This window comes from Amblyomma mixtum, chromosome 9 (assembly GCF_055824585.1).
Source record: "Amblyomma mixtum isolate Tamu chromosome 9, ASM5582458v1, whole genome shotgun sequence".
In the NCBI taxonomy this organism is placed as follows: domain Eukaryota; kingdom Metazoa; phylum Arthropoda; class Arachnida; order Ixodida; family Ixodidae; genus Amblyomma; species Amblyomma mixtum.
The window spans coordinates 76,782,394-76,806,696 of record NC_143020.1 but is presented as its reverse complement, the minus strand read 5'-3'; the positions used below and the strand labels follow the sequence as shown (position 1 = coordinate 76,806,696).

Genomic DNA, 24,303 nt, shown 5'->3' with positions numbered 1-24,303 from the left:
AATACAAACAGGCCTAAAGAAAATAAAACCCAAAGCCACCGTAAGTTTTCTTTGCTTTTCCGGTACTTCGTGCTTTTACGTTTTACACGACGTAGTAATGACTTCAAGGAAGGCGTTACCACATAGTTTTGTGTACGCTTCATTCTGAACAAATGTAGAACGGAGTTTAAGGGTTAACTTAGGACTAGTTTTAAGGCCGCACATTTTAAATATCACAGATCAGTTGGGTTCAACTGTTCGTTTGGTGGATTAAAGCTCCAGTTTGCCTTTCCTGTGCCTGTGCCTGAAGAAGTTCTGCCTGTGCATCAAGAAGAATAATTGTTCTCTTATTCTGCCCCAAACAGCGATGACTGCCCGGGAATGAATTGCAGCTGGATAGTAATGTTCCCCAAACCCACCGTCTCTAAATACCACTCTGTATCAAAATGAACATGTTTGGCCCAAATTCACTTTAAGCAAGTGCCGCACTGACGGGAATGGCTAAAGCATGGCCAAATATGGTTCAGCAAAGTTGTAAACATAAAGACGGCTTAAGCTAGCTTAAAAAAAAATGATCGCCCCTAAATAACATTTGACATTCAAATTCTCCAAAACAGAAAAAGAAACCTACCGAGGACAGAATTTATGACGTCAGCAAAGTGAAAACCAAGTGCGATGTTCGCAGAACAAACATTGACATGACTGATAGGGAGAGTATGCATATAAATGAGAAGCTCTGAGTAGTCACCGAGGAAAACGTCCTCCAACTTCTTGAAATGGCGGCAGCGCAGATCGCAGCTCTCGTCGTGGTCACTTTTATAATTGCATCACCATCATCCGGTAAGCAATAATTCAGCACCTTGCTGTTTCCGACCACGAAAAGATATAGATCTAGATCTGTTTGTTTTACACGCACGGTCTTGAAGTCTGTATCTGCACCAAGAGTTCTGCTCATTTTCCTCGAACATCCGCCGCGGTGGCTCAGTGGTTAGGGCACTCGACTACTGAGCCGGAGATTCGGTGTTCGAACCCGGACAAGCCGGCTTCCGACCAGTTTTCAAGCCCTTCCGCTCTGAGCCGCGTTCAATGTTCGGCACCGTCCAGATCACTGATGCCGTTATCACTCATGATGAGCCCCACGTTTAGAAACCTCTCAACAAGGAGGCCTTCAGATTTCTGTTCCAGACCTGCACCGCCGTCTACAGACATCTTCAGTCGCTCCATCGACGCCATCCTTCTTCTGCCTCAGCGCACGCAGCTTCTAGAGCTCCTGCATGAGTTTCTGTCCTACTTCGATACCTAGCGACCAGCGTTGGGCCGCACGTCGACTGTCAAACATAACAATGATACTGAGGTCCATGCTCTCCGGCTGCCCGCCCGTGCCAATATTGTGTGTTCACCACTGCAAAAAACGTTACTGAGGAACAAGGTGACAACATCCTTCAAAGTGGTGTTAGTCAACCCTCTAACAGCCGAGTGAGCTCAGATGATGTGCTCGTTAACATAAAAGACAACTCCATCCGATTGTATGTAGATTACCGCCAACTTAAGTACAACACACGCCTACTATTCTAGAAGCTGAATATATTCCGAAACCGCCTTCCTAAGCCCTTACGGAATTTATGAATTATTCTCATGCGTTCAGGCTTCTATTCAGAAAATGGTGCTTCCAAGAGAATAAGGGATACAGTTTTGCCTAGCCTGAAGTGTAATACATCTCTGCGCTCTTTGGATGACGTAGGGATATGCTGGACTAACACTGCAGTCATCTATCTCGTCTTAGGCACGTCTTGACATGCTTAATGAACGTCGGCTGCAGCTCCACTGAAATAAGTGTGCCTTTGCTGTCTGTGAACTAATATTTTTCAGCAATGCTGTGTCAAAGGAAGGTGCTCGCTCTGTACGAACTTAAATTTCGCAAGCCTTTCGCCTAGATTTCGAAGCCTTGCTTCACAAAGAAATTGTTTCGCCTCGTAAGCCTTTGTTCCTACTTTCGGCATTTAATTCGCAACTTTCTTGCATTGCTGCTCCTGTTGCTCAGCTTCTCGGCAGCAATGTGGATCTTTCGGCTTTGTCACCTGCCTGCGACGACGCCTACAGCACCTCGCGTCCTCTCCTCATGTCCCGCCCACCTTGAGGCATTTCTATCCGGCTGCGCCTACTAAAGGATACACGGACGCCAGTAGTATCGGCTTCGGCTCTGTGCTCACGTAGCGCAAATCTGAATTCGGCTGTTATGCAGTTGTGAATGCCAGCCGCGCACTTACGAAAGCAGAGTGCGACTGCTTTGTGAAGGAACAAGAGCTCATGCTCATCGTGTGGGCCCTTGGCAGGTTTCGCCATTACGTCTATGGCGTCCCCTTGGTATCGTCAAGCGCCACCGCGCCTACGGTTGACATTCATCGTTAATATGCTGATCTAATCTCCTCATCCGATGGACTCTGCTTTTCAAAGAGTATAACTCTGTCGTCTACCGGTCCAGCCGCAAACACCAGGACGCCGATGCCCGATGCCCAGTCTCGCTCTACGATTCTATCTGAAACTGCCCACCTCTACGCCATAAACTCTGCTGTACCATGGCCCGCCATCAGAAAACGGTCTTCAGAAAAGTGTAGATATCCTTGGATTAGGTTTCTTCTCCACTTCCTCTCTGACCAGTCGGTGTTTCTACCTTCGAGTGACCTGGACCGACATGCTTCATATTGTAAAATTCAGATTAGTTTCTTTACCGACGTAATTAACAATCCGATGAAGGAAAATGGTTGCTTATTATTCACCAACGCCCATGATCCTACATATGCTTATATTTACACGCTTAACTACAATGCGGTCGGGCGAGAGTCGTGAATACGTACATACACATCCGTCTCCAATACTACTGGCACGACACGTACAACGGTGTCCTCAAGTACGTACGCCAATGCTTTGATTGCGAGGAAAGCAAGACGCAAGGCCTTCCTTTTACTGGCGAGTTGCAGTAACTTTCCTGTCCGACTCGCCCTTTCCACCCTGTTGGCATTGATTTACACGGGCACATTCCGCATACTGCTTCTAGCAAACGTGTTATGGTCGTCGCACATCACTTGCTAAAATGCTAAAATCGCCGCACTCCCAACTGCAGCAGCTCAAGATGTGGCCTTATAATCATCCTGCTGCAGTTTATCTTTCGACACGGTGCCCCACTTCAACCGCTAAGCGACAGAGGACGCGCCGGCTCACTCCGCGCCCCTTCATCACCGGACTTGGACCGCTTACCATCCCCAGACAAAAAGCATCACTGAAAAACTTACCGGAGACTGAGCGACCTTGTGGCAACGTACACCTCTTCGGCCCATATGAACTATGACCTGGTTCTCCCTTATATTATCTTCGCTAACAAGATTGCTACCCCTTCCACTACTGATTTCTTTCTTTTCTTTCTGCTTCACGACTGACATACATCCGCTCCCATCGACAGCAATCTCCCCTACCACCCCGAGGCATCTGTGTGTACAACTGCTTCTTAAACTGTCCGGAACACTTGCTGCCACACCGCATGGTCAGTCAAGACGGATACTACGAGTCGCCAAAAATACTATCTTGATAACTATAAGCCTGCACCATCTTTCCTGCACAGTTCTCTTGCCTAGGTCCTTAACACGTACTCGAATGAACATCTCGCACCAGCTACATTTTTCAGCCACCCAAGCCGTCTCCAAATCTTAGTCACCACGGCCGCGAGAGGATTCATGTACAGTGCAGGAAGCCCTACTACAGCGAGGTTCTGCGTCCCCCCATAAATCACCGTCTGAAAAAGAGCGCAAATGTTCGGTTGTGAGAAAGAAGAGCTTTCTCTTCGGTGGGAAAAGAGACGTGCGCGAGCTTAACTGCACGCAGGAGTGTATATTCCGTTCCTTAGGGCGAAAACTTCTCGATGGCGCTTGGCTACAGAGCTAGAGTACCCGGGCTCGAACCCGACCGCGGCGGCAGCATTTCGATGGAGGCGAAACGAAAAAGGCACCTGTGTGCTGTGCGATGTCAGTGCACTTTAATGATCCCCAAGTGATCGAAATTTTTCCGAAGACCTCTACTACGGCACATCTTCCTTCCTTTCTTTCAGTTCCTCTATTACTTCCCTTACGGCGAGCTTCAGGTGTCCGGCGAAATATGTGAGACAGATACTGCGCTATTTCTTTTTCGAAAAACCAATTTCCTTTCGTTTAATTAGCTAACCCCTCTTACCGGGTGTATCGCCGAGTTAGTATTGGTGATCATTAGCTCGTGTAAGGTAGCTGGGGAAATCGTGAGTACTACTGCCTTCAGCCTATATGACTGACAAGAATTCTTGGTTTCCTGCCACTCTTTGATTTCTTCAAAGGCAGTGATTACACGACACACATTCTCCAAACGGATCAGTCATCGCGCTGACCAGACTGCAATGAAGTAGCGAAATTGGTAATAAGGCAGATTTTTGCTGTGCATTTCTCTGTATTAAATGAGAAGAAACAGTGAAGAACTATTAGACATCCACCTCAAGGTTTTAGGTGCATACCACAATGTTATGAAGCAACAAGGACCATAAACTATTTTCATGTTAGCATAAAAAAGGGCACACTTAAGCTCTGCCTTTATGAATACGTATGAATACGACGCGACCGTGGTTGATGATGATGATGATGATGTCAACAGGCTTAATGGCACATGTCCACGGTGGGACATTGCCCAGGGTGCATAGCGGATACTAACACACTCGTGTGCAACGGTTGGAGTTTATGGATAATTTGTGTACTTAAAGTTAGAATTTGTACAAAATAAAAAATATGGAAAAGAAAGAGCAGTGATTCTTTGTTACCCACGAAGGCGCGGATACTCTTTCTTCTTTCGCAATCACAACGATTATCTCAAGACCACACAACATGCATATAAGCATAATCAAGCCATATGAACATGCCTGGGCGGCGTAGCGGTGGCGTGTCTAACTAGAATCTCGGGGGTCAGAGTTTTCCGATGCATCACTGATGTAGCTGGCTCCATCCGTGGGAGCGTCTTTTAACAGTCAACTTTTTGACCAGCCTGGAATTGTCGATCATATTGATGGCAGCGTCGACACGGGCTTTTCTGCGACACTGGGTCTTTATCCTTTTGCGTAATATATTTTTTTGTTCCGTGATTGGCAGGGGGAATTAACTGGAATTGTAGGCTGTTCTAGGAGCGTAACGTATCCTCTTCACAGGGTAATTCTTGCGAGACGCGCAGCATGCTTTTGGTAACCACGACGTCTTAATAACAAAATTATACAAGTTGATGTGTAATTTTCTGAAGCTATGTCTTTGTTTTTTCAGGAGGAAAACTGGTGGAATTGCCTTATGCCACGCCACCATGCTACAATCTAAGCATCGAAACGTTCATGTTTTCGCCTAATAAAACTGGGCCTTTAGGCATATATTGTGCAGCTACCCATGGTAAAACCTTTGTGCAAGCTACGGAAAAAAACGCTAGTGATGTCTGGGTTGGATTGGTGAGTAAAAGAGTTACCCAATATCTGTGCAACCGTAGCTCTCATGCAGCCTCGTCTGGGATTACAATATAGTCAAAGAAACCTTTAAAATGTGCCTACCAACAAAGAATCATATTCACGTGGTTTAAGGACAGCTGGTGTTCTCAGAAACCAGCTCTCAGTTGAAATATGATTGCATTCCATTTAGCGTCTGTGGCCCTTGCCGGCGCTCATAACCGAAAAAAAAAGGCTGTAAGTGCACAAGAATTTATAAAAAACTGGCCTTTTCAAGCTTTACGTTTATTCTGGTCCGCTTTTTTGCTCTTTGATATTGTTTTTATGCGTTTCTAAAGACACAAACATGATGAAGAAGTAGCCTACTCGCGGCAATTGCAGACAATACTTTCGCTCTTCGACTAAAAGAAGGCACTCGTCAGATCTCGGGAGCAGGAAAACTATGTCGCCAGCTCTTTTTGACCAAATGCCTGCGTTCTAATGCGCTCAAAAAATGCACAAAAATTACACTTGGATTCCACACGATGCTCATGTCACATTTCTCTGTCTAGATTGAATGTACTATTAGGGGCTTAAGGTACACAAAACTTAATGTGATCGCTAAATATTTTTGGAAGTTACCACCATTTGTGGCAATTTCGAAATTAATTTCAATTTCAGTGTATATTACTGTGGTCACTAATGCGGAAACCTTTACTGCGCACCTAAAGTACACGAGTGCACAATCCCTTTCCCTTTCTAACTTTATTGATACTGAACAACAGTGTCCTATCTTCGAGAGCCTCAACCCTGCAAAGGCAAACACTATTTGGTCACAATTATTTTTGCAGCAGTCGCATTCTTCCTACGAATTCAAAGAAACAATACGACTCTCCTCACTACACCGGTTTTCAAAGTTTTGATGCTCATCTGAGGTTATTGCCACTTCTAATCAAATAACGCTCATAAGAGTTCGTTAGGGACATCACTTACTGCGCAACGATTTTTGCAGAAAAAGAAAGATGCTTTGAAAAGAGTGTCGACAAGACTTCTATTGCTTGTGGACAAATTACATTTCCCTTTAGTAATGCCACTTAGTCGTTAGGTTAGTTAGGTTACCTGTGGCGCCCATTTATGTATATGGGCTTTTGGTTAACATAAAACCCCATAGCCACATTTTGGTCAAAAGTCAAAAGGTAAAGGTGACAAGAATTTTTGCTCGTAGTTTTCTTTTATATTAATTAATTTATTAATTAGTTTATTCTGAGATGCCAACTGAGAGCCATAGGACTCACACTGCTCTCAGAGCAGTGGAAGAGAAATGAACGATGAAAAGAATATGAAAATAATATCAAAACATGAATGGCACCGATGTAAGGGGTGACAACAAATTAAACAACTACCATTTAAAGTTGCTACACCCGCATATTTCGCCTGCGAGAGTTAAAATCCTGAATAAATATTTCACGACCATATGGTTCTGTTTTGTTATATGTACACGTCATGAGCACCATAAGCCCAGTTAGAACAGTGGCACGTCCAACGCACGGATTAGACGCAGAAACCAATCAGGCACCTGTAGCTTGGTTCTGCGACTGTCGCCTAGTCTCGAAGTCGGTTAATCTGAATACACTCACGCAGCCTTGTAATGCTCTCTGGGAGCAGAAAACAACTCCAGAACCCAAGGCAGTCCTCACAAACCGTTTCTGCACATCTTCGAAGACTTGCGCAGATGTGCGGTTGATCGATTTTCATATAACAGACGCATACTCGTCTCGACAGGGAGAAACTAGACTATAGTGTTGCAACAAGTCACAGTGCTACGTGAGATTCTGCACATACGGGTCACCATGCCATGCACGCGCAGACATCTGCTCTTGACATCCTTATAGTGAGGCGAAAAACGCAACTTAGTATCTAAGAGGACAACTCAGTCGCAAAGAACACAAGCCCTCGCTATGGTCTGGTTGTTGAGAGCGTAGGAAAATTGAATGGGGTGCACCATGCACGTAAACGACATGATTACAGACTAATCTACATGCAAAATATACCTGTTTGACAAAAACAGCCTATGCGGACATTTTGTATCCTCTTGGATAGAGGTACAGTAAAGACTGGAGCAGGTTTTGCGGAGTATGTTTAGGTGTTCAGCGTATCAATTGGGAGACCTGAGAGTCAGCAAAGCAGAACTGCACAACATTCAGGGACGAAAAAATTAAATAGCAGAGGTGCACAAATTCCTGGGGAACCCCTGATGCCACCGCAAAAGGTGAGACTTTTCTCCATCATAGCTTACCGTTTAAAGTAAAACAATGAATCTGGATTAGCGCGCAGAAAACGAAAGAATGCTCTGAAGAGACGCAAGCAGCGTCGATGCCATCAAGCGCTTTGCTGTCCCAAAGTCGCATACCTCTGAGCAGTAAAGTAAATTAGAGCTTATGAAACATAGCAACTGCTTAAAAAAGTGTTGCCAACTTGGCTAAACGCAAAGTCTGTCGGTAATTTTTGTAAACTCCAGTGGACCACAGAAGAAAACAATGCCCAGTTGGATCTCAGTCCAGTGTGAATCATTCGAATAGGCTCGCAAAAGGTGTCTAGGGTCGCAGGGAGGCAAATTCGTGTGAACTATTCAGAAGTATTACGAATATGTTGATTTAAAAAAGCTTTCCCAAGGTGCCCTCTGGGTGGAGCAAAATGCGACATTTTTGAAATTTAAATTCCTGTAAAGATTTTAGATAAGCTGGCCTTTTCATATTTAGTGAGTGTAGGCCAGGATGCTGGTGAATGCCTCGCGGTTATTTGTTTTTGTTCATTACGTATGATAAATTAGGGCCAAGATCTGCCAATTTCGGTCGCGCTTTGCTGCAATATTTCATACATAAATAAAATTTGAAATTATGCGCCTTCCGCACAATATGAAAGTATGAAGTGTGGTGAATTTTTTTTTAATGGGGACGAATATTTTTCGAAATTTCCAGAGGATAGCGTATATCTATGATATATGAGGCGCTCTAAAGCAGCGCTATGGGCTAGTTTGTGTGCTAGTAAGAATTAATACAGCGCTGTAGCAATTTTTATTTATACTTGAGCATGGTTGGATATTTATTTATTTATTTATTTATTTATTTATTTATTTATTTATTTATTTATTTATTTATTTATTTATTTATTTATTTATTTATTTATTTATTTATTTATTCAACATACTTCTAAAGGCCCTCATTCGAGGGTATTAGATAGGGGGGTCGCATGTAACAGAAACATTATTAACAAGAAATTGAACAATAAATAGGCTAAATATAACATGGCAAAATAATTAAGCACCAGAGGATAAAGAAAAGGCTAATATAAAGCAATATAATAATAGGTTTAAGAAAGCAATAAGGCATAACAGAAATGAACGTGCACAGCGTGCACGTATTGCCCATAAAGAGAGACAGACGCAATAACATACATTTCAATCAACAGTACATTTCAAATGCCAACGTCGCTGCGGATGAGGTCAGGAATGTGGAGGCGTTAGATTCAGTGGCTGTGTGTGCTGGTAGATCGTTCCACTCTATGATAGTGCGTGGTATGAATGACTTCGCAAATGCAGATGAACGACACGCGATGCGCTTAACTTTGTGCGAATGGTCGAGCCGTGGAAAGAAGGCTGATGCTGATAGGAAAAATTCGTGGTTTATACGTGGTTTATACAAAATGCGCTGTTTATACATTTGACTCCCGTAAGCTATGTGTAACGAGCCGGCAATCAAGTGGGTATTTTTTTGTCAAAATTCAGTCCAGGGAACTCTTCTTCACATTCGGACTGTATACAGAAAAATTTCGGTTTTTGGAGCATTTAAAACTTGTTTTACATGATAAGTGAACATCTAGCCGGCTTCAGACGACGAAATACATTTCAAGGACATTTTCGTCAAAAAACATTTACCGCTTACCTTCGTGTCTTTTGCATGTTCACAGCTGGAAATTGCTCAGCCTAGGCTTTGACTAATTTTAAACACTCAGCGAAAGCCGTGACGCTGCGATTAAGCCATATAATGTGCACCTTAGACAGAAATTTCTTCTTTCTGCTATGTACTTTTTCGTTCTTGTTGTTCTTTTTTCGTGTTATTTATACAACTTTCCTTCTTTTCTGCTATCTTCCTTGCTTTTTGGCTTATTTTGATGCTGCCATAATCAAAACCAAGCCCAATACTCCACCCTTATTAGTTTAATTCTACGCTTGGCCTGATTTGCGTTGCAGCCACAACAATAAAAACCAAGCGAAGCTGGAACTACAACTTGAAGAACGGGCTTCAGTAACACTAGCGATATTGGGCGCCGTATGCTCCTCTCCCCATAAAAAAGTATTGTCACATCAGCTCGACAGCTGTATAGCTTACAGAGCACCTCTTGCTGTTATAATGGCGTATCACAGCAGTTCCCAGTTGAAAGCAGTCATTCAACTCGCATTGGAGCTCCATGACGATCAACTGCCCTTGCCGACCTTACATAGTTCATTTACAGCATCTGCAAAGCATGTGACCTCTAGCTAAACACTTCGACATTGTAGCGGAAATTTAAATTTACCTTATTTCTTTGAAAATGATAATCCAATGGGGCAGTAAAAGCATATGATGAGGGTTCGGTGGACATGGTGATGCAGATGAGCACACACTTACTAAAGAAGTCTTCAGAGAAAAAAGTCGCGCGCCTTTCTAAATGGTGCTTGGCGCCCTTTGCGTGCTGTCTCAAAGCCTACCACAATGCGCGAAAAACCTTGATTACACGTAATTAAAATTTTATGTCGGCTATTTTTGTGAACGCGGCATAATTGTGCATTTTCTTTTCAGTTCAGACGCGGTCCCCCTTGTCAAGTTTGCTGCGCTCGCGCAAATACTTCAGGAGAAATACTTTACTCTCTTACGAAAGGTCCTAAGAGTATATGCGGAAAGAATAAAGTAAGTATGCGTTTTATTGAAGGGCAACTGCGCCCCACCTGGTCAAAAATATTTCTACCTTTCTGGTAGCGAGGCATCGGCCCTGGAAGACCGGGCCGCAAGAATTTTTTTTAAAGACTCATCAATAGCGTAATTACAGCCTTCGCAATTAAGCTACCTCACCCATGTTCCTCTCCTTCCATTCCCCCTTCGAGATTTTCTCTCGCTGAGTAGGCTCTGCAAGGGAAAATCACCGTTCCTCCTCCGATATTAGCCAGAGGCGTGGCGTCTGGTGGAGTGCGTTACATGTCAACGTTATGGCCCCTCCTTGAAAAGAAATCTTTTCTTGCTTTTTGCTACACGGTCTATTTAGCAGGGGGGGAGCGGTGGGCCTCCCAACACCGCTCTATTTTTCTCTTTGGGTGTCCTGACGGTATCGGCGTGTTTTTTTGCTTTGTTCTTCCTCACCCCAGTTGGTTTTGTTTGTTTGTTTCAAGGTTTTTTTTTTATCACCTTCTCCACTCCCTTCCGTGCCATTGCTGGTTGGGCATGCAACAAAACTGCTTGAACCCTGTCTTTTGCCGGCTTGTGTTCGTCCACTGCTTCTCCATCGTCATTGTGCACTGCTTGTTGCGCGTGCCTTTGCTTCCTTGCTCCGCTGTGCTGATACATGTTTTTCCGGACTCAGTGCCTTCCGTGCTGTCTGAGGCTGCTTGCCCTTGGCGACGTTTTTTTTTTTTCGTGGCAGGCCTTTGAGAACTTAACACGTGCGTGGTTTCTCCCTGTCCTTTTGATTTTTTTTTAAGCTATCTTTTGCTGCTTCTAGCACCCTGTGCAGTCTTGCCCTTTGTCGGGATATGTGTTTCCGCTCCTCGATCTACGAAATCAGTGTCCAATGGCAGGCCAGCGCCGGCCATGTCTGTCATTGTGTCCTGTCTTTCCTGCGCTGTTGTCCGAAGTATTCAACGGGCTCTTGTTTGTCATTGGGATTCGAAAGTTCGCGATCGTCTTCGCACTGAAATGAACCCCGCCGTGCTTGTACGGCTGGAAGGACTGGTCCAACAAATGGACCCGTACTGCGACACACACGTAGTCGTCCGGAGTGAAGTGTCTTCCGTAAACCACCACATTCTTAACGTTGTGTCAGCAAGGCCGATGCGTTGGAGCCAGACACGACTCAACTCATAATCTCCTGGCAATCTGTGCCGGGTCGTGGTTCGACTCCAGTCGCTGCGTGCGCATCCAACAACGAAACAGCGTCGTTGCGGCCACCCACCGTATTACGACAGGAGGGGCGGGAAACCCTTTCGTTCGAAACGCACGGCTGTGCGCGGACCCGGGAACAGTCTGCCATTTCCTGGAAAGCAATCCTGTACACTTGTGCGCTTCTCTGTGTGCATTTGTGTGCTCTGTTAGTTTGCCACCTTTCTTTCCGGAGCCGACAAAAACCAATACAGTGGCAGTGTAGACAAGATAAACGAGCTATAAGCAGTGTGCGTGCTGTGCTCTCGAGTGTGCGAGAGGGAAAGGCTCGACTACACACGACACGGGATACGAACAGGCCGCACTGAAGCATACATTAACTTGCACAAGTAACTAAAACCTTGTTTTGGGGGCCTTGCATGGAAGAAAAAAACTGGGGGGGGTTACCGATCCTCTCCGTTTGACTACATTTTTCGTTTTATGACTAGGCTTCAAGGCTGTTGCCGGACGCGCCCTCCTCAGTTTTTTTTCCCCCATGAGGGCTTGTAGACGTGTGCCAAAACGGAAGGCGCTGCGCAAAGAGTCTGCGCACTGAGCAGACGATGCGGCGAAATGAGGACGTTTGCTTTTCGAAGGAAAGAACGAACGGGCTTTTATTTCAATTTTTAGAGCTTTTCGGGGCGCGCATGGCTCTAGTATTTTTAAGATCTTCGATGCCTCATCTAAGCAGCGGGTTTGTTTTTCAAGAATTTCCAGTCCCCGGGAGAGTTACCCCTTAAGTGATTTTATATCATTAAATCTGTTAATTCGTTCGTGAAAAAGATGATGAAACTCTTTGCGAAACTAGGAAATGAAAGAGAAAATTTCCTTTTTTTCAACGGGAGGAATCGTGTCATAATATCGTTGGCGGCTGAGAGTTGGTTGGTGTCGAAATTGTAATTAATCGGGCCAACCTGCCAACCACTGCACTCTCCGTAAGCATGGAGGGGGAGGATCGACAATCTTCTCCACCCCGCATGAAAAAGATGAGGTTCGACTGCTGACCGGCGATAGGGAACACGCCTGATTAGCCGTTGACCGGAGGCATGAGCCGTAGACACGTTTCTTTAGAAACCTCCTTACTTCGGCAAAGAACAACAGGAAATGTACAGAACAAAGCCCAACAAAGCAGCGCCAATCTACAGGCACGACACAAATAACAAACAAGAAATGAGGAAGCTGACTACTATTAATAGGAAGGGGAAAACATAAGGCTGCGAACTATATAACAACCTTACAAGATCAAAGCAATAATGTACAAAAGAATAGGACGGGGAACAGCGACAGGACAAAGAAAAAGAGTTCAAGCGAGTGGGGAGCAACGGTGGCTTAGCTGCGGGGTAGCAAGGTTCGGTCGCAGGGAGCGTCGGACTGCGGATGCGCACGGGACTGATGGGGTGCTGCAATTACGGGCGAACTTGGGCCACGCATCTTCGGGGTCGCCGTCGCCGCGCTCTGCGCGTCAGACACCCGCCTTAGCTCGCTTGCCGACCACTTCTCTGGTTGACCTCACACATGCCCGCACGCACCAAAATCTCCAAACGAAATCCCCAGCTCGCGGTTTTCCAGCCGTCGCGTTCTCGTGGCAAACAAAAACAAACAAACGAATACTCATGGCCAAGTGCACCAACGATTTGCAGATGTTGAAAAGGGGGGAAAAAAACCACGAAGAATCTGAGAAGGAACGCGAGGGAAAGCCACGGTCCTAACGAGGAGCGATGCTAACCTGCAAAGGTCGGGAAGGGTGCCGCGGCATTCAACCGAAAGCTCCACGTTCCCCCAACGTGCAAGCGCTCGCTACCCGGCGATAATCCCAGGGGGGGGGGGGGGGGGGGGGGGGGAGTAGCCTTGACCCTCCAGCTTCGCGAGTGGTCAACAGTCGACGCAGGGGGGGGGATAATCATCTCTGAAAAACAGAGGTGCGTTGCCTACCTTTGCTGCAAAAGTAAAACACATACAACGCAGGCAAGACTTTTGTGACAGACTGTAATGGGTGCTAAAAGGGAGTATATGAACGGGTAGTAAATCTTGTTCCAAGAACTAAAACTGCGTTTAAAATTCTTGGTGACACGACACCGCTGCAACCAAGACGAGGTTAATCCGTACTTCGCAGATTTTTTTTTACTTTGCATTCAGTGCTAAGGCGATGGTCTTCTTTGTTTATAAGGCTTTCTGAGATGCCTGCGCGGCATAAAGCGCCGGACACCTAACTGAAAACTTTTTGACGTCAAAACTGCACTTTTTTTATGAAAAGTGGCACACAGCCACATCAAAGAGCTCTACGGCCGCCAGCTTGTTGCAGAGAGGGATTACTCGTAGACCTCCACGGCCAAGCGGTGAGGAGTGCATGACACGGCTGAGCTCAGATTTGCCCCATTAACTAACTTAGTCATAAAGTAGTGACATCATTAATTTTCCCTTACGGGAGGTATATGTGTCTTTAGCATTGGAAGGGGGGTGTCTATGTCTTTCTTTTTTTCAGTGCTCGCCAAAGAAGAACCGATGCAAACAAATGTTCGCTATATTGAATAAAACATGCGACTAAGATCGCAGGCAAAGTCTTACTTCTGACGCAGCTAAACTTTTGCTGCCTTTGTATAGCTCAGTTTTCGTACGTCAGCTTTACATACTGCGATGTTTTTTGTATTATTTTCAAAATAGTGATCGCATTTCACTAAGCTCTCTTCAAATGCCTGGGCCCAACATACAGTTCAGAGACGAGTTCGGCTCAAAAAGGCTTTCGCTATTGACCGAAAACAAAAGATCATTATCTGTTCTGATAATAAATGTTCAACAATAAGATGACATTTATTATCTTTTTATTCTAACGCATGCTTGCGCGCATCGTTGTGTCTAACTAATCAGTTTGTATTGAATTAATAGCCGGGTGCTTTACACTACATTGGCTTTTTTGTGTTTTAACCTTCTTCGCCAATTGTGTGGTAAATTATGCCAGCGAAACTACGAAAGTACTGGACCGAGCCACTGAATAAAACCGGTGGTTATGTTATCCGATTCACTAAATTGAATAAATTTTACATCTGCGTTCACTGCTCTTTCTGTGCAAAATAATGCTGTCACTGTCCTGCTTTTCTCCGCTTGTAACACCCGCGTAATTGGGTGCGTGCCACACCAGAATATCCTCGACACGCGCATGTGTACAGGTGTCGGTAGGGGAACAGACGAGAGCAGGGGAAGAAGCCTGATGCCAACAGCGGCTGTGAACAAGATGCGGCTCAAATACCAAAACACTGGATTGGCCTTAAAAGCAGACTGTATATTTGTTCAAGATGTCAGCCGAAAGTAGTTTAGTCTTGGTCGTTCTGCATGGCTAAAAATAATATGGACATCTGCATGTGCTATATAGGCAAACTTGCTGAAGCTAAGCATTCAGTCTCTTGACACATCTATGCCTGTATTCACGGAATATATTGAAACATTGGATAGCGACCGTACAAATTTTGCAAATTGTGTCTACAGCATCAACTATATGCGAATAATTAAAGCAACCAGTGAGTATTTGAGGTCATTGTTGCTTTTGCTTAAGAGAGGTTTGGGGAAGGTTCGACAATACAAGATCTTTCGTGGCAGTTCTGGCACATAGATTGTTTATGTACTTGTGAACAGCTCTGTGGTGTTGCTACCGAAGGGTGTTTTATGCTTAGGAGCATGGAAAATATTGCTATAATTAGTGTTAACTTACATATTAGAATTGTTATTCAGGCGCATTATTGTGCAGATGCTTTAATTTTTTTTCGTTTCATTTGCGATTTTTTTTTCAGAAAAACCCACCGTCTAGGAAAAAGAATTATTCATGAAAGAAAAACAATTAGGTGGACACGTATTGACGATGTCTGGCTGAGACAATAAAATGCAATAAAATAAAGTTTCTTTGCCTCCATGCTGTAAAACTCTGACCACGTTGTAAGTGCAGAAGTGCATGCTATATCTGCTCCTGTTACTACATATACACTTACATATTCCAGAATTACACCATAGAACCTCTGGCTACCCATGAAATGAAAACGGCAGTTCATGTATTCAGGAACCAACCTTCAAGTGACATGTCAAAAAGGAACGCTCACATATGCGGTACACATAAACTGGAAACCGACAATATAACCTAAAACAAAAACTAGAAAATGAGCAAAACGTATCATAGAGCAACGCATGACCGCCATCGAACCTGAGAGAGAGAGTGAGACTCTTTAATGAAATACAGAGAATTTAGGCGGTGTTTAAAATCACTGGCATGCTACTCTGCGTAGGGAGGGGAATTTGGGAGATAAAGACAGAAGGAGAGCGGTGTGGAAGAGGTAATAAAAAAACGAAGATACAATGCGGCCATGAAATGGATACTAAGGATGCAATGGCGAGTATTGATGTAACCTTTTGAATGATGGAGTGCGTATTCTTCATCGAAGCTGAGCCTGACGGGAATCCTATTTAACACATACACTTTTTTTCAAGCATGCTGAAAGACAACGTTGTCTGCAATAAGCACTCTTTTAAAATTTATTCCCTATTCCATAACTCCATCGTAGTCGTCCTCAGTTACGCCTTGTCTTAGTAGCAGAAACACGGAGTTCCATTATTTATGCAATGCATAAAACTCAATGTAACCTAGGTGCCACACCCCCACTGCAGAAGTTGTTCGACTCCTCGAAGGCTCTAATTTTTACTGTATACCTACCGTCAAATTTACATACCTAATACGCACCTTCGTTCCGCTTAGACATTTTTTTTACGCTTGGAATAAGTCCTAAACACGATGATTAGGTTGTTGTTTTTTTATTTTGCAAGGACAGCTATGGACAAAGAGAGCTATGAGACAAGTTACCCTGTTCTACACAAGGTGGGGACATAAATCAATTTCTCAAACATTTAGCCATAGATAGGTCGAGCACGAGGCCAGGGGAAAGCTTTTACCCAGCGTATCACTGATGCATGCCCAACGGCACTTGGGCCAAACACTACACATTAGAATACAAGGAGGACGCTCTAAGCAGTTTTCCACCACTACGGCTTATTTATTTATTACAGATTTATTTATTACAGATACCTGCAGCGCCCGAGGGCATTATTGCAGGGGGGGAAACACAATAACATCTGCTCATTTGGCCGAAAGTACACATAATAACAAATACAATCACACAACTAATAGATGAGGAAAAACATGCACTGAAGGAAGACAACCATGCTCCAGAAATAAAATAACACTAATGAAATGAAAAAGACACGCGCAAGACAACTGCGCGCCACGTCACACATCAAATAAAAATGCGCGGAATTGACCTTCCGTGCAGCACTCAGTGACGCCGGCTGGTAGCCTGTTCCACTCATTGATCGTCCGTGGAAAGAACGAGGTTTTGTAAACATCAGTGCGACACTTAATCTCTCGGATCTTGCACTGATGATCAACTCGTCTAGAAAAAAAGTGAGGTTGAAGCAGATACCGGTCTTTGTCAATGCTCAGTTTTCCAAAATAGATGCGATGCATGATTTGTACTCTCAAACGTTTCCTACAGTTAGCTAAAGATCCCCAGCCAAGGTGGTTTTTAAGAGACGTGACACTAGTTGAGGAGCTGTTATTATTGGACACAAATCTCGCAGCATTATTTTGGACGCGCTCGATCATATCACATAAGTAAGCAAACTGGAGGTCCCATACAGGGCAGGCATATTCAAGAATTGGTCGGATGTAAGTGAAATACTGGATGTAAGGAAATACAAGTAAACGTCCAAGCGCTGTGCTACTCGCATCCTTACTACAAAATAAACACACGCATAATTGGTAAGCTCTGCTTGTTCTACGTTTTACTAGCGAAATCGGTCGTGGTTGGCTAAACCTGTACGTTATTTTTATGGTGTTAGCAATTATGACGGCAATTCCCTGGATTGTGCTTGTTTGTATTTCTGTCAGCCTGTTTTTTTTTTTGTCTGAAGCTTGCTTTCTGGCAGGCCGACTTGATGCCTACCACGTGCTGGGCAATCTGCCACATGTCTGGGTTGTGGGCAAGCTGCTCACCGTGGCAGGTGGCAATGCAGCTATCCCGAGAGCTTTTTCGCAAAAGCAACCTGGGCCTCACTAGTCCCACCGTTGGCAGCACCTGCCATCACTGGGCACCGCCGCATCTCTTAAGAGCGGTACCACTGCGCCAGGAGTGGTATGAGGACTAGCAGGCAACTATAAATGTAAAGTAGACAATGCGTAATTCCGAATGTATGAGCAATAATCAATTATCACTATACGAACAACTTCCATCCGTTAAGAATGTACCGGAACACCGGAACCGAACTGAAAACCGAAGTGCTAGCTCAGTTAATTCGTATTTGACCGATCTACGCAAATCGACCGTCATATTTTGGTCTTTTCTAGCTATTTAACTCTACGTTTTCGCTGCCGTGGCCCTTCAGTAACCACGCTGCTTGACTCGAAAGGCGCAGTTTCAGCCCCGGTTGGTGTGGTTGGTGAATGCAAAATTTTGGATGCCCGTGCACTGTCCATGTCAATGCACGTTATAGAACATCAGGTGGTCGAAATTATCTGGAGAGCTCCACTTCTGCATCCCTCGTTTTCCGAGTCGCTTCGGGATGTTAAACCTCATAAAACCTACAGTGTTATTAAAGCGTCGTTTCCAGCCAGCGCGGTCTCCTTGTGATAAGAAAGTGCCACCCGGTCGACACGGTCCAGCTTCTATTCGTTCTCAGTGTCCCTTTAAGCGCAGTCATAGGCCATAGGCACCGTCTGAACGCCTGAAAATTCTTTTCATATTAACACATTTCATGCGTCATGTGTGATTTTTGAATGGGCTTGTTTTATCGCCTGCGTTTGCCTGGCTGTATAGGCTGAGAAATCTGCCACGACATGCGGCTTCCTTTTTACCTTCTTAATACGGAGCCAGTGCTGTAATTCGTCTGAGCTTCTGCATGGGACGCGTTAGGATACTTTCCGCCCACACGCTTTTTAAATCACATTTTATTCTGAAAAAGTCGAATGTTGAGACTAAAATAAGCCTCCGTTCGTGCATCGTTAAGTGCAGGTTTAAGGACAAAAGAAAAACTTGCCGGTTATTTTCAGCTTCGCTTTATATGATGATGCATACTAGCGCCTCTAAATGTCAAAGACGTAGGACAAGCTCAACACCAAGATAGCAGATGTCCAAAGGGAGCGTCAGCGCTCCTGCGGTTAATCTTATGTTCCGCCCTTGCCTAATGAAGCTGCTTGCATGACAAATGTTTCTCAACAAACAAATTAAGCCAGCCCACGTCACTTTATAATAGCCATACCTGACATCCACACTCTTTAATGCCTCCCACAAGATACTGCTGGGAGCCGCTTCTTGTCGTTCGAAAACGATGCTGCTTACGCACTTTACACTTGATCCACTTTTAACTAATCAGTGATGTTTTGCTTGCGAGTTTTCTCGAGTTTCGGTTGCGAAAATGTATTCGTTGGTCGTAAGCCTGTTTCACGTGCAAGCGAAGACGCTAGCGAATTCTGCCGTCATAACGCACAAACCAGCTTTGAGCCGTCGCGGGAACTCGCATGGCAAGAGCGGCGATTTTCCAACAAGTTGGAAACTTTCGGTGTGACGCGCCGCTCAGTCGCTCAACTCGCTCAGGGACCCGCATGTGAAACAACCTTTACTCTGCTTCTTCAAGTTCTTCATTCATGATAATAGACACCTTTAGCATACAGTGTTGCCCTTTCCGTTACTGGAGTGCCGGAAGCCAACGCGCAATCAGTGTGCATGCGTAGACCACATTGAGGGCACCAGATGGCGCCAGGTATCCGGCAGCTGCGCGTACGCCTGCCTCATCGCGATCTATCAACGCCTGTACACACTGGCGGTGGGCGGGCTCCCGATACTCCGGTGACGGTAACGGTAGCGAAAACTAATACGTTTGGAATATACGGTGGGCTATTTAAATTGTACTTTAAACGGGTTTTGTATTCATGAATGCACTAAAGATATGTAGCAAATGCATTCCTGAAATTTCATTCTTGGTATTCCAAATACGTTCTTAAAATATGCCGAAAATGCCTCACTTAAAGCATACCTCGAGCACTTTTCAAATCTAAATTCTAATTCTAAAAAACACGCAGTCCTTGTAAACGTATATGTATGCAGTTTTAGCATATTGTCAGTGTATTATAAGCGTACTTTCGTAAATAAAAATGAATTCATTCGAAGTATACTTCAATTCTAACAAACGGGCAGTCATTTTAAGCGTATTTGCAGCACACTTCAAGCTGCCGTTGAGCAGTCGAGGGCTCGAAATCGCGTTTCGGGAAATGGCATTTGCATGTTGTCAATGTATTTGAATTGTACTTCCGTAAACACGCAATTAATTCATCCTAAGAATACTCTAATTCTAGCAAATTGCATTCCGCATTAGCATATTTGCAGCACACTTCAAACTGCCATTGAACAATGTAACCCTCTAAATCGAGTTTTGGGAAGTCGCATTTTTGTGTTGGCAATGCATTTAAAGGTACGTCCGTAAATACGCAATTAATCCGTTCAGAGTACACTTAAACCCTAACAAATGGGCAGTCCGCGTAAACATATTTGCATTACACTTCAAGCTAATATGGAACAATCTAGGGCTCGAAATGACGTTTCAGGGAACAGTGAAAACTCTCCCATTCCTGTCGTCCTTTCGTATATCGTATCTTCTAGCAGGAAGATATGTATGTTTAGGAAAGTTCAAAATATTATTCCTAATATACTTAGAAACTTAGAAAGCATTCGTATTGCTGTTTAAGGTTAGGGACAAAAAATGCGAAATAAATATGAAATTAATACAATATGTTCGAAATGAATTTTTAGCATATCCTCTTTTTCGCTAAGGGTAACAATGTACATGGTATGATAAAGGTTACGCTGTATTGGGCTTGTTGGCTCACATTCATCTTCACGATTTGCGCGACAACGTCGAGACAAAGAAAAGAGGCTACACGAGTGCCCGTGGTTTCTATTTTCTTAGTCTCAACATTGTCGCGCAAGTCCTGAAGATGAATGCTAAAGGTGCGCATTGCTTTCTCAAGGGAGAGTATATTTAGTATAGAACACATTTAATTTGCAGCTTCGAGAAAGTTCAAGTTGGTCCGGCCGTTAGCGGGCACTGCTAGAAAGCTTCAAAGATGCGATCCGTTTGCGTTGTTGCCGTAGTAGGTTTAGCTCTCTCCACTACAAGCTACTGGAACCAAGTAAATGATGAATTCAACTCTTACAGAAACTCACGTGATGCCTAACAGGGTTCATGCAGTACAATCTGGACTTTCGAGATGTGGTGCTGTCCGCTTCAATTATAACTGTGGATGTGGGTTGCAATCACAAATTGCCCTTTGCAAATTATTACTGAAAAATGATTTTTGATGCTTCGAAACAGAGCAGAAATACACATTATTGCTTGTCTTGATTACTTGTATGTTCTAGTTTTCGTGTGCTACGATATTTACGCATATGGAGTCTGAGGATACCATTAGTGAAAAGAATGTCCGCGGTTGCCATTTCTCATCAGCAGGGCATCTCTAAGCGCCGGACATTCGAAGCGCTATAAATCTCCAATTCCGCCCGCATTTTAACATACGAACAGATTTTCAGCAACCTTCCTCCCATTTTTCTCTCTCAAGTACACTGCTTGTAATATATTTATCTTCCTTGACTAGCGTATCAAAGTTTCTTTCAATATTTTGAGATAAATACTGTTCGTGAGTTTCGATCTTGATAAGCCGTTTGCAGCATCAGGCTTCCGCCAAGCCGTTATTCAAAAGGTCTTCGGCAGCAAATAACTCCTTATGGTTGTAACCTGGTAAGTCTCTAGCCACCTTAGAGAGGTCATCGAGGTCGGAGTATTTGAAATCGCACCATATGGCACAATATTCAGTATCTCAAGAGTCCGGGTATCCATAAGCATTACTTGTGTATTTGTATCTTTGTTGTATCTTTGTTGAAACCAGCCGGAAAGTATTCCAAATATTTATTATCAAAGCCGCGATGGGTCTGTATCTCTAGGGTGCTTCGTTTCCGGGCAAAACCCAATTTCCCAATTTTTGTAACCCGAACAGATTTCTATAAAATATGGTTAAGTCCGATTCATGCCCGAAAATTTTCTTCCTGGGAAACTTACTTTTCTAGCGCACAGAGCTGAAGGCACCGCGTGAAAATTACCCCCTACCTTGCGCTTATTCCACTAATATGTTTTCAGTTGTGATTTTACTAAAGCTCCTTCAACGCTAGTTATTCTTGATGATGCTTAGTTTTGGGCTTTGTTCTAAATGCATGTTTATAAAATAGAGACGGAAACACAGCTATCTTAATGGTTCGTTGTATCAAGCGCTACCGAAACATATCACCCCATCCTGATCTAAAACATTACTATCCGTTAATAATGCTTAATGCGGGAAGCAATGCATATTTTCGCATTGTACAACCACAAATAAACAAGTTTGAATGAATGCGGAAGTGCTGCGCAAAAGAATGCTCAGTGCTTTACACGATTATAGTAAATGCAAAACTACAACAAGTATCTCATTGTGTAATTGGGTTTTATTAGAAGCAGTACTTTCATTTTGGTTGCAAAATATTAGGAAAAGAGATAACGTTTTTCTGGCCCACAAAAAAGCAAGTACAGAGAGTAAATTTGCTTGCTTATTCATGTATTTTATTATTATGATAGGAAAAAAATTCAGTCAAAATATCGGCCTGTTCACTGGATAACCCAATTGTACCGATATTTAGCTCCCAGACAACCACCCGATGTGTGCTCTGGAATGCCTCAGAAAATAGAACCCGTAAACGAAGGCCACTCTCTAGATGTTGAAGCGATTTAAACACTTTCCTTTTCTGGACCGCCGTACATTCCCCCGTACCATGATAGAGCCGAGCCATTTTGGAGTAGCCGGGAATTCCATTTTGCCTTGTATAGATATAAAGCTTTAACTAGCTTTAGCATTCAATCTAGCAACAAAGGCAAAAGCTTCAAGGCCTCGCCACTTGACTGCTGTGCCCAAGAAATGTCGTTTTACGCGGTTGCCTCTGGGAGGTGGCGGAGTTTATGCAACAGTCGATACAATGGTGTCTGGTCTTGAGCGTGGTTAAAGGGCCCATGAGGAACATTTTGGAATATAAATTGGCATTGTTTCTTATTCCGCATATGCCAAACCACAAAACTCCAGAATCTCACCTGATTTGTGCGCAAGATGCATCTAAACGTATTCTGTTCGTCTGAAAATAGTCACAATTGCTGACGTCACAAACCAGCTGCAGCGCATGGTTGATCATCCGCTGCATGCTTTGAGCAGTATTCGGGGCTGGCACACTGTGGACGGTTGGCACTTTAAAGTGGCTTTGATCAGCACATTATGAGTAACTTTCTTCTTACTTTATGCTTGTGTGCAGCATTGTATGAGATCATAGACTGATGCCTAAAAGTGGGAGTAATCAAGGTGCTCGCATTAACGCTGTCAAGGATGCAAGAATCGCAATGTCTTGTTGTTATTCAGTTATTAGCATAATGCATATGCTATAAGATTAGTTCGCTCTTCAAGAGTCAAGTGCCGCCGCGGTGGCTCAGCGGTTATGGTGCTCGGCTGCTGACCCGAAAGACGCGGGTTCGATCCCGGCCGCGGCGGCTAGAATTTCTTTGGAGGAGAAATTCTAGAAGTCCGTGTACTGTGCGATGTCAGTGCACGTTAAAGAACCCCAGGTGGTCGAAATTTCCGGAGCCCTTCACTACGGCGTCTCTCATAGCCTTAGTCGCTTTGGGACGTTAAACCCCATAAAAGCAAACCAAACCAAACCAAGAGTCAAGTGATCAGGCTTCCACGTTAAAAGGCACGTGAAGTGCTTGCCTACTCAAATCCGCGTCGCGAAGAATGAGGCGGCGGGCTGCATTCTTCGCTGTCGACGGACGTGCCATAACTAGGCTGATCAACTAATATTGCGTAATTAAGTTATGGCCTAATCCTGCTATTATTCTTGTTTACTGAGAGGTCTGTCGCGCACCGTAATATCAGTATCGGTTGATAGAATTTAGAGAACGCAGTTACCCTTGGCGGTGTGGCCTAGCAAATTTTGGCTTACTAGCATTTTGGCTTACTAGTTACTAGCATTAGAGGGCCATGGTAGAGAGAGGGTGCGGTAGATGGTCCTTGGCGATCACAAAATGAACAAGGGAGGGGAAAACCTCAGTTTGCTAGAGCCAACGTTTCGACAAGGGGACTTGTCTTCGTCTGGGCAAAGCGTTCATCATCGGCAGGGATTATATAGGGCCTTCGCTCCGAGGAGGAAGGCCCCGGGGGTGGGGAAGGAAAGTGGTGTGGGAGGGGATGCGTGTCAGGAAGGGGAGGGAGGTGAATCATCATTCGCTAGGCTGCAATAGTGCAACAACCTATATCCGGGGGGTATGCAATGAACAAAAGGCTTTGAAGGGGCTGCGACGGGGGGGGAGGCGCTGGGTGAACCTGCAAAACTCAGATAAAAGGATTAGTCAGCGTGGTACAGGGAAATGATAACAAGGGAAAAAAAAAGGGGGGGGGGGGGCTGGCACTGGAAGGAGAAAGGAAGGGGGGCATTTCCAAGGAAGGACTAGGCAGGGGGGGGGGGGGGAATGGCTCGTGTTCAGAGAAAGCCAAAAAGTGGGGGCAGAGGGGGTAACAGGAGTGTCATGGTTTCC

General features: G+C 44.4%; 1 protein-coding gene across 1 annotated transcript; it reads left to right on the top strand.

The window, feature by feature from the left end:
- The first annotated feature begins 755 nt into the window (after positions 1 to 755).
- LOC149329785 (uncharacterized) lies at positions 756 to 23,050 on the top strand. Its single transcript, XM_089559297.1, has 6 exons — positions 756 to 819; positions 5,301 to 5,476; positions 10,288 to 10,395; positions 11,123 to 11,141; positions 17,578 to 17,652; positions 23,028 to 23,050. The coding sequence occupies exons 1-6, from the start codon at positions 756 to 758 to the stop codon at positions 23,048 to 23,050; spliced, it is 465 nt and encodes a 154-aa protein (XP_089415423.1).
- The last annotated feature ends 1,253 nt before the right edge of the window (positions 23,051 to 24,303 follow it).

Coding starts and splice junctions, on each gene's coding strand:
- LOC149329785 (XM_089559297.1), top strand. CDS start 756: ATGGCGGCAGCGCAGATCGCAGCTCTCGTCGTGGTCACTTTTATAATT. Junction 820..5,300: donor AATTGCATCACCATCATCCG/GTAAGCAATAAT, acceptor TTGTTTTTTCAG/GAGGAAAACTGGTGGAATTG. Junction 17,653..23,027: donor CAAGCTGCTCACCGTGGCAG/GTGGCAATGCAG, acceptor GCTTGTGTGCAG/CATTGTATGAGATCATAGAC.